At 42.7% G+C, this 24,727-nt stretch overlaps 1 protein-coding gene across 2 annotated transcripts in view; it reads left to right on the top strand.

Moving 5' to 3' along the window:
• The window catches only part of Plekhh2 (pleckstrin homology, MyTH4 and FERM domain containing H2), a 108,241-nt gene that overhangs the window by 76,692 nt on the left and 6,822 nt on the right, over positions 1-24,727 (top strand). For both annotated transcript variants that reach the window (XM_087907295.1, XM_087907296.1), the window contains exons 19-27: positions 475-587; positions 1,669-1,848; positions 3,189-3,286; positions 4,910-5,087; positions 5,699-5,854; positions 7,191-7,288; positions 15,140-15,281; positions 20,783-20,928; positions 21,734-21,863. In XM_087907295.1, coding sequence (XP_087763421.1) covers positions 475-587; positions 1,669-1,848; positions 3,189-3,286; positions 4,910-5,087; positions 5,699-5,854; positions 7,191-7,288; positions 15,140-15,281; positions 20,783-20,928; positions 21,734-21,863 — 1,241 coding nt within the window. The remainder of the gene's footprint in view (positions 1-474; positions 588-1,668; positions 1,849-3,188; positions 3,287-4,909; positions 5,088-5,698; positions 5,855-7,190; positions 7,289-15,139; positions 15,282-20,782; positions 20,929-21,733; positions 21,864-24,727) is intronic.

Below are 24,727 nucleotides of genomic sequence, written 5' to 3'. Positions count from 1 at the left end.
ACGCGCTCAGCCAGGTGCTCTGTCACGGAGCTACTCGCACAGCCGTCGGGTCGGAGTGTACTAAATACTGATTTCAGGAATGACTTCACGCCTCTTTATCCTCACAGCTCCTCCTCCTTGGCTTCTCTCTAGATCATTCTCCCAAGATCCTTGTTGCTAAAGTGACCTTGCTACCCAGGTTGGCATAAGAAACATGCCATGTAGAATGCCATGTAGAATCGTGACAGTCTAGTCAGTTAGGACTGAACTTCTCTGCATCTGCATCCTCTAGGACAGAAGCTTGAGAGCTGCAGGGCCTGGGGATGAGATATGACAGCATCACTGGGAGGCTTTTTGTTTTTGTTTTTTTTTTTGTTTTGTTTCTGACCTCTGGGAGAAAGCGAACCAGACCTGAGTGAGCTGGTTCTTAAAGGGTCGGGCTAAAGGGAACCAAGTGAATGAATCGCCTCTCTGCTCATGTGGTTCTGTGCTCAGCCTCCCAGATATGGAGACATCCCACGCTGTGTCACAGCAAAGAAGGGATCCTGTCCCCTCTGACCACGCTGCCTTCAGAAGCTCTGCAGACAGAGGCCATTAAGTTATTTAAGGTAAAATTGTTACATGTTGGCAAATCATTTAATTAATTGAATATATTCATTTGTGCTATAACTTGAGTCTAAGAAAATTCAAGCTGTGATGGTGATGGTGATAATGATGGTGATGATGGTGGTGATGATGGTGATAATGGAGATGGTGGAAGTGATAATGATGGTGATGATGGTGGTGATGATGATGGTGGTGATGGTGGTGATGGTGATGATGATGGTGGTGGTGGTGATGGTAATGATGGTGGTGGTGATGATGATGATGGTGATGGTGGTGGTGGTGATGATGATGGTGGTGGTGGTGGTGATGGTGATGATGATGATGCAGATTATGGTGGTGATGGTGATGATGATGGTGGTGATGGTGATGATGGTGATAATGATTGTAATGATGATGGTGGTGGTGGTGGTAATGATGGTGGTGATGATGGTGGTGATGATGTTGATGATGGTGGTGGTGGTAGTGATGATGGTAATGATGATGGTGGTGTTGGTGGTGATGATGATGATGGTGGTGGTGAAGATGATGGTGGTGGTAGTGATGATGGTGGTGATGATGGTAATGATGATGGTAATGATAATAGTGGTGATGATGGTGATGGTGATGATGATGAAAATAAGCTCTTTGTCATTGAGCTTATTACCCCAGCCTTACTTGGAAGAACATATAGGATGATGCTTCATCACGATGCTGCTGTACTTTGTGTAGTAGAGGAAGCCATGGGCATTTTAAGGAGGGCAATGGAAATTGAAGTTCAGAGATGAAATGTGATGGCTAAAATGACTGACCGGGTGAGGCAAACATGCATTTTCAAGCTCTGTAATTAGAGAACATACTGTAATCATGTCTTCCAGATGAAGTGACCCCTTTACCATTATAAAATGACCCTCTTGGTCTTCGGCAAAATCTTTTTGCTCTCACATCTTCTTGGTCTGCTATTATAGTAGCCACTCTGGATTTCTTTTGATTGGAGTTATCATAATACCTTTTTTATTGTGTTAAACAAAAACTATTGCTAAAAGACAGGATGGCTATGATTTGTGCAAAATAAACCTGATCATTTCTCACCTCTCTGTCACTCAGACCTGCCAGCTCTTTATAAATGCTGCGGTCGACTCCCCTGCCATCGACTACCACATCTCTCTAGCTCAGAGCGCTTTGCAGGTCTGCCTAACACATCCCGAGCTACAGAACGAGATTTGCTGTCAGCTTATTAAACAGACAAGACGAAGACAGCCGCAGAACCAGCCGGGGCCATTGCAGGTATGCATTGGCGCATAGACATGCAATTTAAAATGACATATTCTGATGTAAGAATGATACACATTTGGTACAGACATTTGAAAATACAAATCACATGAAAGGAAAAATGGCTACTGATATTTTGATATATATCCTTCTGACTGGCTTCTCTATCATGCTTGTGTGTAAGTGTGTAAGTGTATATAGATTTATATACTCTCACTGTTTTTCACACCAGAGTTGCAGTGTGTATATTACCATCTAAAACCATAGAATATATTCACTTCTCCCACATCACTACCATGCTTCAAAAACATCTTGGTCACATGGTGGGCTGTAGAGATGGCTCAGTAGTTAAGAGTCTATACTACTCTTCCAGAGGACCAGAGTTCAGTTCCCAGCACCCACATTGGGCGACTCACAACCACCTTTTATGGGTTTGGAAGCTGAAACATAGAGTCTGACTCTTTCTACCTGCTCCTGGGCAGTGAAGAAACGAACTCTCACTGTTCAACATTGAATGAGCATCCCTCCCGTCCCAGTTTTGTAAATCCATGGAGCCCTTCAGTTCTCACCACTGTGTATCTGGCTTGCTCCGCATGGATTCCTTTCTTCCCTTCCAGTGTTATACTTTACAATCCACCCCAAACTATGTCTTCCCAGCAAACCTTTCCTTGATGACCCTCTCCATTACCTCCATGTTATTAAAAAAAAAATCCATGATACTATGCTTTATTATAATTTGCTGTGCGTTTATATAAACTTTTCCTATTAGATTAGGGTTCTCAAGGCCAGGATCTATCCTTCCCACCTTTTTTATGTAAGATTCTTAAAATTATTGATGTTATACTGTTTAATGAGGAAAAATACATAGAGAAGGGCATATAAAAGAGCAAAGGGGGGCACCACATGTGTTTCTCTTCCCTAAATAAATCTCTGTTATTTTATACTCTGCCTTATATGTGTATGTACAATGAGTAGGTGGGGTTTTGAGTAGACGATTTTTATTTTTACTACTTTGTAATCTACTTTTCTCGAAGTTCTGTTTCAATGACTAAGTAAAAACATAAAGGAACAAAGGAGAGTGAAGTCCCCAATCTTTGCATGTGATGTCAAAAAGAGCTACTGAATCTGTGGGTAAACTTTGGTCCTGCAGTCTAGACAGGAGGTACAACTAGGGGGGTCTTGGGTCTGACCTGATGCTGAATTGTTATGCTTTGAATGTAAATGCTCTAAAGGGATTATGTATATGTGCAAGAGGCAAGCTGCCCATCGCTCTCCTACCCTCTGCCAGGCACACTGCTCTGATGTGTCTGTGCGGCTGGCATGGCTTCTAATGAATGGTATTGCTCTTCACCCAGGGCTGGCAGCTCTTGGCACTCTGCGTTGGGCTCTTCCTTCCCCACCACCCTTTCCTGTGGCTCCTCCAGCTCCATCTGAAAAGGAATGCAGATTCCAGGTGTGCAGAACACTATTCATGTGGCCTCACAAGTCTACAGTAAATTATAAGTATTTAATAATCCGCCAGATATATTCTCAAAAGTATCTGCAAACCAAATATTGGGACAGGATACCTTTCGTTATCATTTGCGTAAAGTCTGGCAAACATCCCCTTTGCTATGTTCAATATCGTGTGCAAGATTGCTGTGAGGCCTGATGATCTGGTAAAGAACGTTTTTGAGTGGAAAGTCCGTGTGCACTGCAAGTGTGAATGACTTGGCCCCCATGGGTAAAAGCAACAAAATTGTTTTGCTCTCTTAATTTCCCCTTTCACCGATTTTATCTACACTGGATTCTTTTTGTGGAAGTCTTCCCCCGTGGGCTTCCTTTGTTTTAAAATTGTATTTGAATTGCTTCTGATTTTTTTTATTCTCTTAAAAAGGATATTTTAATTAATCAAAATGATCTTTTTAGACTGGGGTCTTTAAAAAAGAGTATTCTTTTTGCCAGGCATTAGTCACACACACCTTCAATCCCAGCACTCAGGAGTCAGAGGTAGGCAGATCTCTGTGAGTTCAAGGCCAGCCTGATCTATAAAGCAAGTTCCAGAACAGACTCCAAAACTACACAGAGAAACCCTTTTTCAAACAAACAAACAAACAAACAAACAAACAAAGAAAATATTAGACGGGGGCCTAAGGCAGTTGACCAAGGCTTTTCCGGGTTCATTTTGTCAGCTTCGAGAGATATATGTTTTCTTTTTGTTTGACTGATTGGTGGTGCCGGGGATCAAACTCAGGGCCTGGTGAACAGTAAACACTTCCTGCTGAAGGGCACCCCAGCCCGAGAACTTCATGTAAGGGAAGCTAGACCTTGTGGATAGCACGAACAAACATATACAAGGAAACAACAGGAAAATACCCCGCAGTCCATAATACAGTCTAGAGATGATAGTGACTGAGGAGCCCCAACAAAGGTGACACCATTGAGTCTTGAAATCACTTGACTAGAAATGTATTTAGAAAGGTTATCTTCTAAACCCAAACTAAAAGTTGCGTTTAATTTTATTCCGTGTGTAAGGGGAGAGGAAATCTCGAGCCCACTTGTGTATTTATGTACTTGAATGGTTTTGCCTAGTGGATTGTTTATAGGATACGCTTTTTGTTTGAAGGCATTGTCTTACCTTGTTTAACTGTAGAATAATCTGCATGATCTTCAAGAGAGAATGCTGGGGAATTTGGAGGTGTGACTTAGGAGAAGAGGGCTTGCCTACTGTGCCTGAGGCCTTGGGGTCAATGTGGAGAACTCTGTCCTGTAGTTTTGTTATAACATATTATTCTTTATGCATTATCTTTATGTGTTATCTTTGCATTCTTTATTCATTAGTTTTGTTAACATAATGGTTGTATATTGACTACTAATAATTACTGCTAATTTCAAATTTATCTTGTGGTTATAGCAATGCAGAAAGATTTTTTTTAAAAAAAAAAAACCTTCAAAGGGTATTGAGTCTACTGAAAAAATCAAAGAAACTGGAGTCCAATAAACATTCTAACAGTTTGGTATTACTATGAAAGCTATATATGTTAGATTGTCTTAATAAATTTATTCTTAGATTTTTATCTTAAGTATTGCATTCCAGGACAGAATTTGGGAAATATGCCATTTACTGCCAGCGATGTGTTGAGAGAACACAACAGAACGGGGATCGGGAGGCCAGGCCCTCGAGGATGGAAATCCTCTCCACCCTTCTTCGAAACCCGTACCATCATTCCCTGCCCTTCAGCATACCCGTGCACTTCATGAATGGGATCTATCAGGTGGGTTCTCTGAGACAGCAAAGCTTGGAAACAGAATGACACCCAAAACAACACCATATTGAACTCTTTGTCCCTGTAAGCCGTTTATCTTGAGTTCATTTGCTAGAACCCACACTCAGAAGTTGTCCTCAGACCTCCACACACTTGTGTGACACATGCCACACACAAACACACACACACACACCAAATAAAACATATGTGTTTTTAGAAAGTTTTTTAAAAAAATAAACATTAAATACATAAAGAAGTTCATTTATTAAAACTGATATATTTTCTTTCATGTGCATATTGATTGCACATTGTGCTGTATTCTCTAGCTGACTTCTAACGGGTAAACCTAAGAACTGGCTCTACCTGACATATAAAGCTGCTAAGTGACCTTTCAGGTTTGATTTCCTCTGTGTCTGTTGGCTGAAGCTGAAATTCCTGAATTCTTATAGCAAGCTGCCTACTGGTCTCCTCCTTTGTTTTCTCTAGCGGAGCACTGGACAAAAATCTGAACGTCCTGGAGAAAGACACCACCATTAGTCACGCACACATTGCGTGCACCCTGCTTCCTGTTCAGTGTGCATGTTTTTCATTAAGAGAACTCTCTTGCTGTCTTTGTCTAGGTAGTGGGGTTCGATGCCTCCACGACAGTGGAAGAATTTTTGAATACCTTAAACCAGGACACAGGAATGAGGAAGCCGGCACAGTCTGGATTTGCGCTGTTCACTGACGACCCTTCTGGCAGAGACCTTGAACATTGTCTTCAGGGAAATATCAAGGTGAAATCTCATTCTTCCCCAGAGCCAAACTGAATAACAACAGCAACAAAGTAGCAGAAGGTTCATTAGTCTGTGCAAGTTTAGGTCAGGAAGTTTCCAAAAATATAAGAAACCCGATCAGTACCATTTTTTAAAAATTGTCAAATCTTGTGGAAGCTGTAGAATTCCTCTTTTTTCCCATTTTTGGAGGAGGACATAGAGTTCTTAATGTGAAACCTGCATACACAAACTCTGTGTTAATAGAGGGAAAGGAGTGATGATCGTTACGATGCTCTAAATATTAGGGGACTAAGAATGGTGGGCCAGCAAGATGTTCAGTGGGTGCTTGCTGCCAAGCCTGAGTTGGCTTCTTAGAACCCACATGGTGGAAGGAAAGAACTGACTTCCGCAAGATGCACACACACACACACACACACACACACACACACACACAAATAAATGCAAAACAAACGAACAAAAAAGAGCAAAGATGTGGGGCTCATCCCCACAGACTTCCTGAGTCAAGATTTCACAGCTGCTCCCAATATCCTGAGGACGAAGTGGAATCCTCAGCCTACAGCACAAATGCTGCTTCTGTTCACAGGGAACTTTGGCTTGCTTAGAAAAGAACAGCTTTATGTCCTGATAATCTGAAAGTACAACTGGAGGTGACCAATGTTTTAAGAGGACTGTGGCCCTTTGAATAGAGGGACATCTCAGCCCTGGGCTTTAGGGGGCGGGTGTGTGTGACGGAACTACAGTCCGCTAGGAAATGAACCAAAGAAAATAAAAAGATATTTTAAAGTATATAGCTCATGGTAAAAAAAAAAAACCATAATAATAAGTTGTCGTAGAATGATGGCAACAATTAGAAATACAGTTACTGAACTACGGGGACCTTAGAGAGGAAATAAAGAGAGAAAATGCCGTGGCTACACCAAGCAGCTAGCACCAAAAGGAACGCACCGTTTTGGCTCACACTTCTTTAGGGTACTTTGTTGTTTCAATTTTGATAAATTTACAAGGTGGAAAAAAATTGCTTCTTCAGTGACCAAATTATGAAGAAAAAAAAAATCCCTGGAATCTCCATTTCCAGCCCCATACAATCCTGCATTAAGATTCCTTTCTAAGTCGAAATGCATGGCCACAATTCAAAGTTAATATGTGTCCAGTTTGACAAGTAGACTGGAAAAGCAAAGTATCATTAAACCCTAAGCTCAGAGTTCTACAGAAGCTAGAAACAAAAGGCTCCAGTGAGCTTGGTTTGTTTGTCTGAACTCACAGACACTCTTGTCTTTTTTAAAAAAACATTAATTTTAAAAGTCCCATGGATCTCAGCTTTCTATTTCCTTTCTAGATCTGTGACATTATTTCTAAATGGGAACAGGCGTCCAAAGAACAGCAGCCCGGAAAATGCGAGGGCACAAGAACTGTCCGTCTGACTTACAAAAACAGGTGTGGAACACGATCTGAATGCCAGAGCTGAGCGTGCAGCTGTGCCCAGAACCTGGGCCTGTGGTCGAGCGTCCTCGTCACTGGCCTTGGATGTCATAATATTTACACGTGTGCTTCTATTTCATTAATAATAACTCTGTTCTGGGGGATACTGCCACATGGCGTTTGGTCTCTAATTCCCACTCTTTCCTAGACCAGTCTCTCTCTCTTCTCTCTTCCTGTTCTGTCTCCTTCTGTCTCCCGCCCTCTTCCAGCCACCCGGTCAGCTATAAGCTGTTTACTTAGATGCTCAGGGTTAAGTAGTAACAGGAACAAAGAGCCGGTCTCAATCTTTTGGAATTTCCATGTTAGGAAAGATGGCAGTGCCTAGGCCTGCATCCACTCTAATAAATATGTCATTGTATTTAAGCTAGTATGTACTATGAAAGCATATACCATGAGCCTGACCTAGGCTAGAGACACCTGGGGCTTTGTAGGGATGGCATTGATGCCAAGGCTAAGTTCAGAAAGGGGCGGAGAGTGGGTCCTTTGAAAACTGTCTGAAAGCATGGTTAGCACCCATGGAGGGAGGCGCACAGTCTGTGACAGGAATGGCCAGTGGTGCTGTGGTACGAACCTTGTCAATAGATAAAACTATAACACACTGGGGCACGTGGTCAGAAACCCAGTTTTCTTTCTTGTTCAAACACTTTTTCTTAACCATTTTTTTTAGCAGAAGATGGCGTTGAACTAACCACTTCACATTAAATGTTCCTCCAAAAAAGATGTTTTTCTAGTTGTTTTTTTTTTTTTTTAGTCTCATAGCTCATAAATTAATCTATAAAATATCAGGCCAAGAACCTGGTGGAATTACTGGCATAATGTTGAATTCTTTCAGAATTGCCTTTGGAAGAGCTTCAGAGACTTAGCTTTGGAATGTACAAAGTGAAGGCGCTGTATAATATAAAAAGACCGTAATAGCCTTTCATCTAATTCAATATTCTTTTTCTAATAATTGACCCTACAGAAATACCCATGTAAGTGGACAGAATATTCCAGGGTGGCCCAGGATCTTTCCTTTTTTTTTTTTTTTTTTTTTGAGGAGTGAAAAATAACAGGAGGGCTTCCATCTTCCTCAGTGAGAAAATGGTTGATGATAATGGCTGATAATTTATGGTGATGAATCATATTTCAGGCTGCACTTTACACACTCAGCCACCAGGGCTGGCCGTCTTCTGCTCGAACAAACCCCTTTTATGTGAACGGATGCTAGTTCTTGTCTGTCAGAGCCTCTTAATTCAGGAGCTTGTGAACGTGAGGATTTGCTCATCTTGTTGACAACAAAGTGACTGTGAAGTACTGGTGGTCTAGTTTGCTCTCTGATAAATACCACAATTGAAAGCAACTTGGGGAAGAAGGGGTTTATTTTTGTCCTGTGGGTTATAGTTCATTATCAAAGGAAGCCGTGGCAGGAACTCAATGCATGAACTTGTAGCTGTTTACCTAGCCCCTCACAGGCTCTTGGTCAGTCACCTCTTACAGGGCCATCACAATGTTGTGTAAGACAGTGGTTTTCCAGTCTGCCCCTGGTCCTCGGAGACTCCATTTTGCAAGCAGTTGTTGACTGTACTTTGAGGGTGTAAGATGATTCCACCCTTCTCTGGTTCCCCAGACATCATCTGCCCAGTGCCCCCTGCACAGCACAGGCCGGGAGTAGGAAGGGTACCCGTGTGAATTTCCTGTGGTGAACTGGGATTTGGGGTACATTAAGTCATGTCACAATAGTTCTGCTGATGTTTCTATTGATGATAGAGCAGCAAGGTAGGTGACTGCTAAAGCCCCCGAAGTCTGTGTTTTAGCAGTATTCTGACTACTTCATTGTGCCCCTATGTCCGAGAAGTATCCATCTGAAGATTCTTATTTGCTGTCCCCATCTCTTGATCTCTTTATGGTTACATCAAAATTCAGTTTGATTTCGTTGGAACAAAATGGACAGACTAGCATGTCTAAGACAATTCTTAATACCTTCTTAGTACCTTCTGGGTGATTATCACGTGCCAATTCTGGTTACAATGGCTATGGTTGGGAACAAAATTAAATTTGGGTGAAATGGACAAAGGCGGTTTGAAAGACCTACAGATAAGAGTAATGCCTTTGGACTGGAGAGATGGCTCAGAGGTTAAGAGCACTGGCTGCTCTTCCAGAGGTCCTGAGTTCAGTTCCCAGAAGCCACGTGGTAGCTCATAACCATCTATAATGAGATCTGGTGCCCTCTTCTGGTGTGTGTGCAGGCATGCAAGCTAAATGAATAATTAAAAAAAAGAGTAATGCCTTTAAGGCCTTAATCACTAGAAAAGACCAAGAGAGAGGATAGCATGCTTAAACTACCTTGTTTAAACAACTCCAAACAACTCCAACAAGAGGGTTAGTGTTTACAGAGTCCAAAAAGGCTGGAGAGCCATTGCTGTGAGAAAGACTCTGCTTCTAAATATGGCCGTACTTTGCATATGTTTATAAATAGCTTAGACAATGAGCCCTAATTCCTAGTAACATAATCGGGAGGGGAGCTAGCTGAGACCTGTCATGCCGCCAGAGATCTGATTCTTCCTCTGCCAACTTGCTTTGAAAGGCCTAAAATACCGATTTTCCTTCATTATGGAATCTTAAGTTTATATTTAGCAAGGTATGGAATTTTAATTATTTTGACTCAGGGATCAAAGGTCTAATTAACAGGCTTTGAGCACGCTCTCAGACACCGTCACTTGGGCAGCGGTATTTGAAGTCTAACTTGTTGGGAAGGCTCTCATTTTATTTGATTTCTTGCTGCGTGCTTGAGATTGCTAATGTCAAGGTGTGGTTTTTAACAAAGCAGACTGGCAAGGTCCTTCCCACAGGGAACAGTCTTCCAACCCCTCCTTGAAATTCAAGATTGTTTTCAGTAACACTTTGCAGTTGCTGTTTTCTGGAACATAGTTTAATATTTCCATCTCCACAGTTAGCCAGCTACGTGAGCCACTGCATTCATTGACTCCTCTGCTGAAAAGGGTTGTGGAGGTCATCTAGCTTATCCTATTTCTTCTAGCAATCCTCACATTTTAAAGATGCCACAATCAAGACTTGTTTCTTAAAGATAGGAGCTCCACGCAGAGGCCATCCACGCAGAGGCCACGCTGACCTTGAACTTACCTTCTAGTGCCTAGAGCAAGGATTATGGGTGTGCACCACACACCTGGCTGGGCTTCCTGCTTTAACTTGGAGACTCTTGTTCATCTTTGCCATGCTTTTCTTGTTCTCCAGAGCTTTGTCTAGCTCCTCGGAGACTGAGCCTGCCCTCCTACATGCTGGGTTCCAGGACTGTGCGTGTGTGGGATTGTGTTCCTGCTTTGTTTAAGCATTTCACTCTTCTTTCCCAGACTGAACTGTAATATGAGGGCCAGCTGTGGGGATTTCTGTCCCACTCAGTACCCCACAACCTGCAAGCCCCAAAGAAAATCACACAGAGATCTCCATAAGATTATAAACTGATCGGCCCATTAGCGCAGGCTTCTTATTACCTCTTACAGACAATTCTCCCGCACCACTGAATCTTGTAGGTTTGCTGAAAATCACGCTGGTCCTGTCTCCCTGTAGATATCTCATTCCCACTGTATGAAGTCCCAGTGATAACACTTTCCCTTCTCCTGGTGGGTCTCCAGAATGAGCCATGTGGCTCCTTACTGAAAGTGAGGAGATAGGCCCTTCCTTTGTAAAAACTTTCATCTTCAGCCTCTTTCTCTTCATGTCAGACCTCTTTCCTGATGACATTTTGCATGTATTGTCTATGTCTATTGTCCAGCTACACCTTCCAGTCTGCTTAATCATCCTGTATTTTTGTCTCTGTATAATCATAGATTGAAATGGGACTGTGGTTGACTTCTAGAAACATCTGTGATTGTCAGCCAAGCTTAGCAAGAAAATGATCAGAACTGTGGATAGGACAAGCTTCATGGAGAACACCCACCATGTTTCTCCAGATTACAGCCCTCTGGCCTCTCCTTCCCTGATGTTGAGAGAGAGAGAGAGAGAGAGAGAGAGAGAGAGAGAGAGGCTATAACTAAGGGATATGTTCACACATCTCTCTCTCTCTCTCTCTCTCTCTCTCTCTCTCTCACACACACACACACACACACACACACCACTGTGTTGTCATGGCAACATTCAGGATTACCAGGGTGTTGCTTACCTACACCATTGTCTTAGCACTTTGCACATCCATAACACTGTGCCCCACAGCACAGTGAGCACCAGCCTGGGCAAACAAGAAACATGTCATTAGCCAGGCATGGCAGAGCATATTTGTCCTACCTACTCAGGAGTGTGAGGTGTGGCTGTCATTTGAGGCCACCCAAAGACCAGCTTTGGCAACATAGAGACCCCCATCTCAAAAATAACAGAAAGCCCATGTCCTGTTTCCACAAGGAATAAGAGAGTATTTTTCTTGCTGATCTTCCTAAAGATGCTCATCTGCATATGACTAAAAAAAATCAAATAGACTTGAATGTTCCAATATTTTTCTTTTTGATATCTAGAAGCCTCCTCTGACATTTGATGTTAATTGGAGTTGATTTTTTATTTGAAACTCTGGTTTCCTATTTAGCATGCCCAAGATGTTGAAAAAACATTGTGTGTTAAAAATTGGGTTTATTCAGTTCATTGAATGAAGAGTTTATTGTAGCCTGCATTCCTTACAGGGGGTACATTTTTTTTAGTTATATACTGATTGGCCCATTAGCTCAGGTTTCTTATTAACTAATTCTTATAACTTACATTAGCCCATAATTCTTGTCTGAGTTAGCCACTTGACTTGGTACCTTTTTTGGCAAGGTAATCACATCTTGCAACCTCTTCATCTGGGTCATGACTCTAGACTGCTACTTCCCTCTTCCCAGCATTCTCGTTGCCCTGCCTCTACTTCCTGCCTGGCTACATTGTCCTACAGCACTTCCTCCTTTAAAAAAGAAACAATAACAAAATAAAAACTCTGAATCTAATGTCCTTTGTTTAGCTTTTCTCCTGACCATTATCTGTAACAACTTGTAATTAACATTCTAAACAAAGGAAAATATCTATAGTCCATTCTTTGGGAATGTGGGCATAGTCTAGGCTACTTCCTGCTGATTGGGGACACTGATAATCTTATGGGGACCTAAAGAAAATTTAGAATTATGATCAAGTCATGATTGGAGTATCCTGTGAGGCTTGATCATCTCAGGCAGCAGTCTTGAATCTGATCTGGATGTAGAAGTCAGACATCTGGGCTGTCTGTTCCTACCAGAGATTTCTCAGGTGGTCTTCCTTGATCAAACCTGATTTTTCTTAACTCAGAATGAATTTACAGCCTCTCATTTCCTGTGGAAACAAAAGGAAAACCTCTTTTCCAAAGTAACATACCTTTTGACTTCCATTTTGAAGTCAAGGTATTTTCAAAATACCTACCTTGGATTAATTCAGCAGTATTTATAAACAAATACCTTTTAATAGCTGTTGCTCCTTCCTCAGCATTCAAACAATTCAAAGAGAACATAATAACATACAGTACCCAGATTCTCTGTGTGTTTTCCAACTTTACATGACTTTATTTTAAACTATATTTTTTTATTTTTATTTTTAATTTTGGCTTTTTGAGACAGGATTTCTCTGTGTATCTTTGTCCTGGAACTCACTCTGTAAACCAGGCTGTTCTCGAACTCACAGAGATTTGCCTTCCTCTACCTTCTAAGTGCTAGGATTAAAAGTGTGTGCCACCACACCTTTAACTCACGAAGGTCTGCCTTTGCTTCCTAAGTATTGGGATTAAAGGTATATGCCATCGCACGCAACTACTCTCTTTTTTTTCTTTTTTCTTTTAAGGACTTTATGCTTTTTTAAAAAATTTTCTCCCAAGCCTACATATATTTTAAACACACAGTAAACCACTTAGAGGTTTTCTTCATCTTTGAACCTATCTTTACTGTATATCTCTCTTTTTCTGACCACATGAGTCTTTAATTTGCTAAGCAATATGGCTAGGATTAAAGCCGTGGCTTTGACAGCTGGATCCAACCTATTCCTTAGCTTTCTGAGATTCCAGCCTCATGACAAAGGTACCAGCTGGAGCCATGTTTATTGCCACAACTCTGTGCCGTTTCAAAGTCCCTGCCACCATCAAAAAGCATGCAGTCAGCTTTTCATCAACACCATTTAAGTACTTCATGGCAGGACCTCTTAAAAGAGCTGCAAGGTTTTGCAGCAAATGCTGAGTCAGGAAGCCTCTCTTAAATGAGAACCCTTGCCTCTAGCAAGCAGAGCCCACCCAAGAAAGTGCTGCTATCAATAAGCCATGTTTAACTCTATTATTTTGTGTCTAGAATTACGTCCCAAGCTCTCTCAGGCTTTATGTAGATTCAGTTGTCCATGTGAGCACCATTTGTTGACAGAGATTTCTGTTCTGCCTGGTCCCATAGCCGTTAGCATTTAGTCCCAAAGAATCACACAGAGGTCTACATTAGTTATAAACTGATTGGCCCATTAGTTCAGGCTTCTTATTAACTAATTCTTATAACTTACATTAGCTCATAATTCTTGTCTGAATTAGCCACGTGGCTTGGTACCTTTTTGGCGAGGCAGTCACATCTTGTGTCTTCTGTGTCTGGGTCACCTAGGGGATAAATTTAATTTCACTCAGAGTCTTAGCCCCTCCTAGTTCTTTTAAGGACTGTCTTAGTCACTTCCAGTGACTGTTCCATTGCTGTGAAGAGACACATGACCAAAGCAACTCTTTTTTTTTTAAATTTATTTAAGCATTTAATTAGAAACTTACTTATGGTTTCAGAGACTTTATCCATTATCTTGTGGTAGGGAGCATGGCTACAGGCAGGTGTTGTACTGGAGAAGTAGTTGAGAGCTATATCTTTATCTGAAAGCAGTAAAGAAAAAGAAAAGGTGCACCTAAGCCTGGCATAGACTTTTGAAACCTCAAAACCCACCCCCAGTGATACACTTCCTCCAACAAGGCCACAACTCCTAATCCTTCTAATCCTTTCAAATAGTGCCGCTCTCTGGTAACTCAGCATTCAGATACATGAGCCTAATGTATCAGATACATGGGCTAATTTTATTCAAGCCACCACAGTGACTTAGTACTTCTGTTTGTTTTTAGAATTAATTTAAATAGAAGGGTTCTTCCACTTCAAAGCAGTTTGCCCTATGTTTTCCAGATGGCAGTGGTCTGTTTGTATCATGTAGCGGGCTGTTAAAAAGAGTCCTCTGATTCTTCCTTACTGTCTTCCTTTGTGAGAGCATTGGGGAAAGGTGGTATAGCTCACTGGCTGAGTTCTTGCCCAGCTTGTGCTTGGTCTGTCTCTATCATGGAAGAAAGGGGAGACAACAGTGAGATGGCTTAGTAGGTAAGGGGACTTGCCACAAAGCCTGATGACCTGAGTTTGATCCCCAGAACTAATATAATAGGAGATGACACCCACACATTGTCCTCTGATCCACACACATACAGTGGCACGTGTGCATGAACAACCCCCCACACACACACACGCACAATAAATGTAGAATTTTTAATTTAAAAAAATAAGAGTATCGGGGCTGGAGAGATGGCTCAGAGGTTAAGAGCATTGCCTGCTCTTCCAAAGGTCCTGAGTTCAATTCCCAGCAACCACATGGTGGCTCACAACCATCTGTAATGGGGTCTGGTGCCCTCTTCTGGCCTGCAGGCATACACACAGACAGAATATTGTATACATAATAAATAAATAAATATTTTTTTAAAAAAGAATATCATAAGACATTTCTCTCTTCTCTCTCTCTCTCTCTCTCTCTCTCTCTCTCTCTTTTTGTTTCCAGATTGTACTTCTCAATGCAAGCTCGTGGAGAGACTGACAGAGAGAAGCTGTTGTTGCTCTACCAGACAAATGATCAGATAATAAATGGCCTTTTTCCTCTGAACAAGGACCTGGCATTAGAAATGGCAGCGCTTTTAGCTCAGGTAACTTCTTTGTTGTATGGAATAGCATTGGGAGATAGGAAGATGCGAGTTTCTTCAGTTAAAAGACAGGAGCCTTCAGCACGTTTTTACCCTCACTTTATTATGATTAAGAAGACACTTGACACTGCAGACGTTATTATGACATCATTATTTTCTGACCCCCTGACGATTGCCGTAGCCTCGGATGAGACTCTACATTCTGTAATGGGAAATGTATTTCTTAGTTCTTTCAAGAGTGTTGCTTGAGACATTTAAGGAAGGGATCTGAGAGTAGAGAGGGGGTCCTGAAGACGGTATGTGCAGCTGGCAACCTCTTAGGAACGCCTTTTGTGCAAAGTTAGAACTCTTTCTTATTTACCTACCATACCAATGGAAGTAAGTTTGGATTTCTTTAACATATACACACAAATTACAGTAACTTAACTAAACACAAGTATGTTTTATTCCTAGTGTGGTGAATCTCTACCTGTATCTCAGCATTTGGGAGACTGAGGCAGGAAGTCCATGTGTTGAAGGCCAGCCTGGGCTACATTAGCAAGAGTCTATCCCAAAAGGGAAAAAAAAAGTTTAATTTCCACAAGGTGACTGTGGCATCCTGATACCTCTACAGAGCCATCAGGACTTGGTCCTTCTACCCATTCTGCCACCCATGGGTGTCATCCTCATGGTCCTGGAGGTCTGTTAGAGTCCCAGCATGTTCCAGGAGTCAGGGGTGGGGGATGGGAGGGCCTGAGAAGGACATACCCATCCTGACTTTGAGGAAAATTCATAACCTACACAGACCTTTTCATTTAAGCTCCTGGTTAGACCTTAACCACACCCTCTTGTCTACCTATGACTGAGGCTGGGAGGTAGTCCCAGCCAGGCACCACTGTGCCTAGGTCATTTAAGGTCATCATACTCAAGGGAGAAGGTGATTTTAAGATGCGAAACTGAGTCTGCACAGGATAATCAAGGAAGCAGATAAAAGCCTAGGAAGTGCCATGTGGACAGATCCTCGGGTCTATGGCTTCTTAGCCTACACATCATCCCAGGGCATCTCATCCGTTCTTCATCCCATCCAGCACCCACACTGGTGATTCCCAAGTCTCTTCACTCCAGTGCATGCCCACTGAAAGCTACACTATCATCCTTCCCTTTCTCCACATTGTGCATCTTCATCATGACACCATCCCTCTTGGTCCTCCACCCAAGCTTCTGCTCCAGCTAGTCCTCCACCCTGAGTTCCTCTCTAGCCATCCCCATGGCCTTTTCCATTCTCTCCCCCTTTCCCACTGGTTGCCTCGTCTTTTCACTTTGACCTCATACTTGGTCCTCTGCTCGCCACACTCTGTTGACTTTCATTCCTGATTCACACCTGCCTCACATTCGCTGCTCCCCAACCGCCTTCTGACCATATGCCTCTCTCTGATGTGGTCTCCCCACAGAGTTATCCTTCACACAGCTGCCAGAGGGATTTTTCTGGTTATCCACTGCTGCCTAGCAAATGATTTTGAGTGTGCTGATGAATGCCTATGATTTATAATCCTAGCACTTGAGAAGCAAAGGCAAACCCAAGTCACATAGCAAGTTCCAGGACAACCTGTACAACCCCCTGAGACCCTTTCGCAAAAACGAACAAAACAGAAAAGCACACGGTAACAACAATTAACAACTCCAAAAGTAATTTGAGCAGATATGCAGAAGGCATTTAGTCTCTGTTTCCTGTGGCTTCAGTGAGCTTAGCCTGAGGGGTAACTGTGATGCCGTGGGTGAGGGCTGGAATCATTGGGAGACTCACTCACTTACATGTCTGCCTGCAATGCTGGCTCTCAGTTGTGACTTCTACAGGGACCATTCACTGTATAGCTATATGTATTTCCTTCATGGAACTATTTGAGCTTCCAACTGGGATGTTGATTGAGTGGCAAAAGCCATACTCCTAAAGAGACATGGAGAAGAATTTGCCATTTTCCTTAGATCTGAGACTGGAAGATGACACAGTGTCACTTGCCCATGGAGAGTTGTTTACACAGCATTAGTGCCTGTGAGGTGTTGCCTGAGGTTTCTGCCCTGCCCTGTTCCACAGTCGTTCAGTCCCAAAGAAACACACAGAGGCTTACATTAATTATAAACTGGTTGGCCTATTAGCTCAGGCTTCTTATTAACTCTTACATCCTACATTAACCTGTAATTCTTGTCTGTGTCAGCCATATGTTTTGGTACCTTTTATCAGTGAGGCATTCTCATCTTGCTTCCTCTGCATCTAGGTGACGACTGTAGACTGAGCCTTTCCTCTTCCCAGAATTCTGTTCTTGCCTGGCTACTGACCAATCAGCATTTTATTAAAACAATACAAGTGATGGGATACAAGACCATTGTCCCACAGCATTGAGGGAGACAACAAAAACCAAATGTCATCCCTTCATTCATATCCAGGGTCATTCATGATCTACCCCTACCTCAGTAACTTCAGCATCCTTAACTCTGCTTTCCTGGGGCTTGGGTCTCTGCAAAATCCCTCACTTGTGTATGGCACCTGCTCCTTTCTAGAATCTACTAATCTTAGTGATGTGTCCAGGTATCTGGAATGGCTCTGCCTCTGGTCAGTAACTTGCTAATTTCAACTTGCCCTTTAGCGTCCCTTTTTGCTGAATCCTTCCTGATAGCTCAGATGGCCCTCTGGGAAGTTCCTGTGATGTTTTATACATGTGCCTTGCAGTCCTGACCTTGGTGGTTCATGATTACTTGTGGCTCTGCTTTGCTTCGTTGACGGGGGGCCTCCCCAAGGACCACCACTGTTCTTGTCCCTCCTGCTTAGCTCTTTCCCCATTAGCAGTTTTCCATAATGTTCTTGGAAGAATGGACACTTAGTCCCCGAGTTCACTTTTAGAGTATTTTAAGATCATCTGAATGTGAAAATGTGGGTACTGCACTCAGTGTTCTTTTTCTACAAATGGTAAAGATGGAAGGAAAGAAGGAGACCCTTGCTTTCTAGATAATCAGAGGGATTCCAGGCTTCTTGCTATTCTAGGGGTCACCTTTCCAGAGGCATAAATTCCCTATGGAAATCACTATTGTCTTTACTAACATTTATCTTGTTTAGCTTTTTATTTTGTCTTTTTAAAAAACAGTTGTTTTTTAATTTACATATCAATCCCAGTTCCCTCTCCCTCCCCCTCCGCCTGCTCCCCCCACCTTCCCCCACCCCACTGCCCATCAACTCCTCAGAGAGGGTGAGGCCTCCCATTGGGAATCAACAAAGTCTGTCAGTTGAGGCAGGACCAAGGCCCTCCCCCTGTATCTAGGCTGAGCAAGTTATCCCTCCATAGGGAATGGGCTCCAAAATCTAGTTCATGCGCTAGGGATGAATACTGGTTCCACATCCAGTGGCCCCACAAACTTTCCAAGCCACACAATTGTCACCCACATTCGGAGGGCCTAGTTTAGTCCTATGCTGGTTCCTCAGCTGTCAGTCTAGAGTCAGTGAATTCCCATTAGTTTGAGTCAGCTGTTTCTGTGGGTTTCCCCATCGTGGTCTTGATTCCTTTGCTCATATCACTTCTTCCTTTCTATAACTGGACTCCAGGAGCTGGACCCAGTACTTGGCTGTGGATCTCTGCATCTGCTTCCATCAGTTACTGGATGAAGGTTCTATGATGTCAATTAAGGTAGTCATCAATCTGCTTACAGGGGAAGGCCAGATAAGTCACCCTCTCCACTATTGCTTAGATTTTTAGCTGGAAAGAAAGAAATATCTTGATAGAGGAAACCATTATGGGGTTAGCTAGAAACTTGGCACTAGGGAAATTCCCAGGAATGCACAAGGATGACCCCAGCTAAGAATTTAATTTTGTCTTTAAAAAGAAAAAAAAAAACCCTTCTCTAAGAAAAATTAAATTTTTATTAATTTTATTAAAATAAAATTAATAAAAATTAAATTTTTGAGATTTTTATGTGTATGAGGTTTTGTCTGAATGTTCTGTATATAGTGCCACATGCATATTGTGCCCTGGGAGTCAAGAAAAGGATGGCAGATAGGCCTGACATTACAGATGGTTGTGTGTTGACAGAGGTTTCTGTCCCACACAGTCCTTCAGTCATTCAGTCCCATAGAAACACACAGAGGTCTACATTAATCATAAACTGATTGGCCTAGTATTTCAGGCTTCTTATTAACTCTTATAACTTATATTAGCCCATAATCTTGTCTGTGTTAGCCACGTGGCTTCGTACCTTTTTTGGCGAGGCAGTCACATCTTGCTTCCTCTCTGTCTGGGTGACGACTGCAGACTGAAACTTCCCTCTTCCCAGAATTCTCGTTGCCCTGCCTCTCCTTCCTGCCTGGTTGCCCCACCTATACTTCCTGCCTGGCTACAAAATTGATCCAAGCTACAAGAGAAACAGAGCCAGGCGGTGATGGCTCACACTTTAATCCAGCACTAGAGAGGTGGAGACAGGAAGGGATCTGACTGGGCGGAGAGAAGGATATAAGGCGGAAGGAGACAGGAGCTCAGCATTCAGTCCCAGGACTTGTAAAGTCAGGATACCCCATTCGGTCTGAGAATTTCACAGAGGGAAGAACTAGTGGCTGCCGTTCTGCTTCTCTGATCTTTCAGCGTTCACCCCCTAATGTCTGACTCCAGGTTTTTATTATTAGGATCAATTAGAATTCGCGCTGCAGAGGAGAGCCGGGAATGAAGGGCTGTATTCCAGAGAGTAATCAGCTAATAAATAGGAAGAGTTGGTGAGAACAGAGACATTCGTAGAGCAAATCTAGGGGAAAGTAATGAGACTGTGGGGTCCTCACTACCACTATATGCAGTAGAGACCCTTCGAGTCCAACTAGTACTGTTGCCAGATTGCTTAGTCTTCTCACCTTTTGTCTTCGACTGTCATTTCACCTTATTTACTAGTGGTTAGAATGGGACTTGACAGTGAAAGACTGCCCTGTGTTAACTCGGTAATAAGGCTGTTTTCTTTCAGCAAGTATTTACTAAGAGGGTGTTTCAGTTTCTTCTCTGTTGCTGTGATCGGATACTCCAAAGTATTTCAGAGCCTCTTACGGGGAGGTGGTTTCCCTTGGCTCACAATTCACATCATATCCCATCCGCGGGCAGAAGAATGCACGCATGCGTACTTTGCTCTCTGTGCCCGCTGTGGCTTTCTCACTGCCTTGGACTGTGAAGTGGAACCAGCTGTGCGCTAAAGTGACCCTTTCTCTCTTAACTTGCCATCATCATTCTAGCACGGTACCACAAAAAGAAACTTAGGACAGGAGTTCCGAGTAGAAATGGCACCGAAATGTTTGTCACAGAATTTCCCCTAAGTTAGGTTTCAAGTGAAATTTCTGTTTAAAACAACAGACGTATGTATGATCCTAAATTTTCCAGCCGCGCAATCGTGACAGGCCGACTTGTGTTTACCACTCACAGAGAATGTTCCGAAAGAACAGTAGTGATTGTCTTTCTGAAGGCTGCTCTCACTGCCTGTGTCTTCTCTTTTGGGGGCTCTCCCACCAGGTGGAGATTGGGGATTTTGAGAGACCTTTCTCAACTCCAGCCGGGCATGTGACTAACCAGTGCAAAGCAAACCAAAACCTCAAACAAGTCATAGAAAAATTTTACCCTAAAAGGTACAGGGATGGCTGCTCAGAAGAACAGTTGCGGTAAGACGTTATTTTCAGCTCTTAGTACAAATTCTGTTTGAATCTTTTAGAATGCTTAATTCCAATGTGCCCTCAAGAGGTTTTTTTTTAACATATTTTAAGATGTCTTTTAAAACTTTAGAATCTGTTTGTCACCTACAGCATGATGCTTGAAGTATAGAGTCATTGCGTGATGATATAATAAGCTTATGTGATTTTTTTGGAGGCAGTCTTGTGTAGCCCAGGCTAGCCTCAAACTCGGTATGTAGCTGAAGATAACCTTAACCTCCGATTCTCGTGCCTTTCCCTCAAAAATGATGAAATTACAGGCATGTGCAACCATGTCCAGTTTTGAAAAAACTTTTTAAATAAAAATGGCCGTAATTTAGGCCACCATTTCATCTGATCTTAATCCTGGGTTAGTCCTGATCATAAAGAAACTTTTGCCTCTATAGTGAAAGTGGCCGCCCCTGGGCTCAATCTGAGAAGAAAGGAGCTCAGCATTCCTCCAAATTGTACTGTTTGGACACCACTGAACTTTGAAAACTGAAAATACTCTCAGGAGAAATTGCCTGTCAAGCTGACTTACACTTAGGTTTGATGTTAGCTGTGTAGATGATAAGGATCTACTTGGTAGTTGTGCTGTGTGCTTGAATATTGTAGGAAAAAGAGGTGAGGGAGGATCAAAGGCTTTGGGGATGGGCTGAAGGGGACTTTGTCTAGATGACAGCATACTTATGGCTTTGCCTTTGTGTCTTGTTTTTGTCTGTTTTTTTTGTTTGTTTGTTTATTTTGTTTTTTTCTTTCTTTCCTTTTTTTTTTTTAGGCAGCTTTACCAGCGACTCTCAACCAGATGGATGGCCCTCCGGGGACACAGTGCGGCTGACTGCGTGCGCATTTATTTGACAGTAGCCAGGAAGTGGCCATTCTTTGGTGCCAAGTTATTTTTTGCAAAAGTAAGAAAGAATGGGAAGAAGGTCACAAATAAAAACCTCTGTGAACTTGGATGGCCAGATTTACCCCTGATATGGCATATTTGGGTTTTATTTAAAAATAAGGAAATTCCCCGCAACTTAAAGAAACCAATGAGGAATTCTGGGGGAAGGGAGAAAGGGAGGGAAGGTCCCCCGGGCCACACACTAAATCATTTTGAGAGTCAAGTCATCGGCAGATGAAAGAGCTAGCTGAACTAACCCTCATTCACTCATTAACCCCCTCGCTCATTGGCTCAGTTATTTAATGAGCGTTTACTGTGCCCTGGTTGGCAAGCCTTGAGCTGAGCTCCGGGGACACGTGAAGTACAGTCTCCCGTGAGTTGACTTTAGGGTGGGTCTCAGCTTAGCCCTGTGTTGCAACAGGCCTGTAAACAAGGCACTGTGTGGTAAGTACCCTTTGAAGAGATCAGAACAGACTGCAGAAACACTGGGCAGAGAGACCCCTGCCTGGGAGGTGGCTGACTCTGGCCCCTAAGGGAAAGCCTATGCCGTCTTTGGCGGGGGAGCATTTTGTTTTTGAATTCCCGGTACTGGGCATTAAATCAAGGACCTCTAGCATACTGAGAACAGGTTCTCACCTCGAGCCCCACACCATGCCCTTTATTTCTTTTTCTTTTCCTTAAATGGTACCGCCTGAGACTCACTTTGGCTCCAAAGATGAGTCCTTCCAGTCTGGTAGTCTGTCTTCCTCAGTAATGCATTGCATACTCCTTGAGAGAGCGATCCTACCATATTCGTCCGGTGCCCACCGTCAGGGTTTGGAAGCAGTTATCATTTAATAAATACTTGCTGAAGAGCTAAGCCACTCTGGACAAATTGGTCAAACTGCCTGATCTCAGTTTTCTCATTTTTTAATAAACAACATGGACTAGAGAAGTCAAACCCCAGGCATCTTCTACCTCTGGCTTACTGACTGTTATGTTAGCAATTGCTTTTACTACTGCAACTAGCAGCCATACACTAAGATAACAGAAAAATTATACACATGAGTATCGTACATCCATACAATATACTTGCAGAGAGTTAAAGGGTTTTGTTATCCTTGTTTGTATAAAGAGTAGGCCTGGCATGGTGGAACCCTCCTATAGTCCCAGCTACTGAAGAGCCCAAGGCAGGATTACTTGGGCCTGCTAATTAGAGACCAACCTCGCCCCTATCTAAAAACAGATGAATATGGACCTTTTTACAATGAATTTAATTCCAACTTCAGCACGAGCAGTGATGTTAATGAGCCCTTGGGATGCTTTTCTGTGTCATTATTTGCTAATGACACTGTTTGATGTTCTAGGACCAGCATTCGTCTGTCTGTAGCACAGGGAGCCACTTCCCTTGCCTGCTTCCTGGTCCCTTTATTGTCATCATCATCATCATTATTATCATTATTATTACTTTAGTATGGGAAAGATATACAACATGAAATTTGCTGGTATGCCCATTTTAACTGGGTGGTGCTCTGGCATTAAGTCGTTCACACTACATCACAGCTGCCCATCCTCCAGAGCTTGTTTTCTCTTCTAGCCTGCCGCTCTGGATCCATTGGAAACACTTACCTTTCCATACAATCCCCCTTAGCATCCTCAAGGACCACCCTCTGTTTCTGAGAGTGTGTGTAACTCTGGGGAACATGTGCACCCCGTCATTTGTTGTATTTAGGTAATGACTTCAAGATGCGCCTGGGCTGCAGCGTGTGTCAGATTTCCCTTTCTCTTTGAGGGCTGACTATTCCCTCACACACCTGCACTCAGGTACCACACTTGTTTATCCGTTTGTCAGTGCATCCTTCATCAAGAGGAACTCACCGGCCCCCAATACAATCTACCATCAGCCTTTGTATGGTCTGGGGATTAGATACAGGCCTTGTGCAGTGTAGCACTCCACGCCAAGCACATGCCCAGCCCTGGTACTTTCTGATGCTGGCATTTGAAACCACCCTCAGTAGAGACAGCGGTAATCCTATAGTTGAGATTTTCTGAGCCTTCAAACTTGAGATTTATTATCTACAATGTAAGATTCAGCCTCCCTCCTTGTCTGAAGGCTTGGCACACTTCTCTAAGACTTAAGAGAAGTATGTTTTTGTTAAATTTCGGTTTTTAGAAATCAATGCCTGTGAAAGGGTTGTTTGGTTTTTTGTTTTGTTTGTTTCATTTTTTTTTTTTTTTGAGACAGGGTTTCTCTGAACTCATAGAGATCCACCTTCCTCTGCCTCCCAAGTGCTGGGATTAAAGGTGTGTGTCACCACTCACGGCAGGAGATTGTTTTTATTTTAAAAAAATTTCATTGTTTTGGCCTTCAAGATTTTTTTGAGAAATTCCAGTACTTCATCAATCATGTAATCTTCTTTTATTTCCTTTTTTCTTTTTGACTGTCAGGAAAGTATGCGCAGGTCACCACAATCCCTCAGTCACCTTAGAAAGCACAGCAGTTTGTTTTGTTTCCTGAGGGGTGTGGGCATCACAGAAACCCTAAACCTTCGACAACTATTAAATTTGTGAAACAAAAACAAAATGTAAAAGATTGCGTTTCTAGTCGGGCACACACCCTTCATCCCAGCACTCGAGACAGAGGCAGGCAAATCTCTGCAAGTTCGAGGCTAGCCTGGTCTGCAGAGCGAGTTCCAGGACAGGCTCCAAAGCTATGGAAAAAGAAAGAAAGGAAGAAAGGAAGGAAGGAAGGAAGGAAGGAAGGAAGGAAGGAAGGAAGGAAGGAAGGAAGGAAAGAGAGAGAGAAAGAAGAAAGAAAGAAAGGAAGGAAGGAAGGAAGGAAAGAAGGAAGGAAAGAGAGAGAGAGAGAAAGAAGAAAGAAAGAAAGAAGAAAGAAAGAAAGAA

The sequence above is a fragment of the Myodes glareolus genome, chromosome 6, assembly GCF_982192425.1.
Source record: "Myodes glareolus chromosome 6, mMyoGla1.1, whole genome shotgun sequence".
Taxonomy (NCBI): Eukaryota; Metazoa; Chordata; class Mammalia; order Rodentia; family Cricetidae; genus Myodes; species Myodes glareolus.
This window is presented reverse-complemented; position numbering and strand designations above follow the sequence as displayed.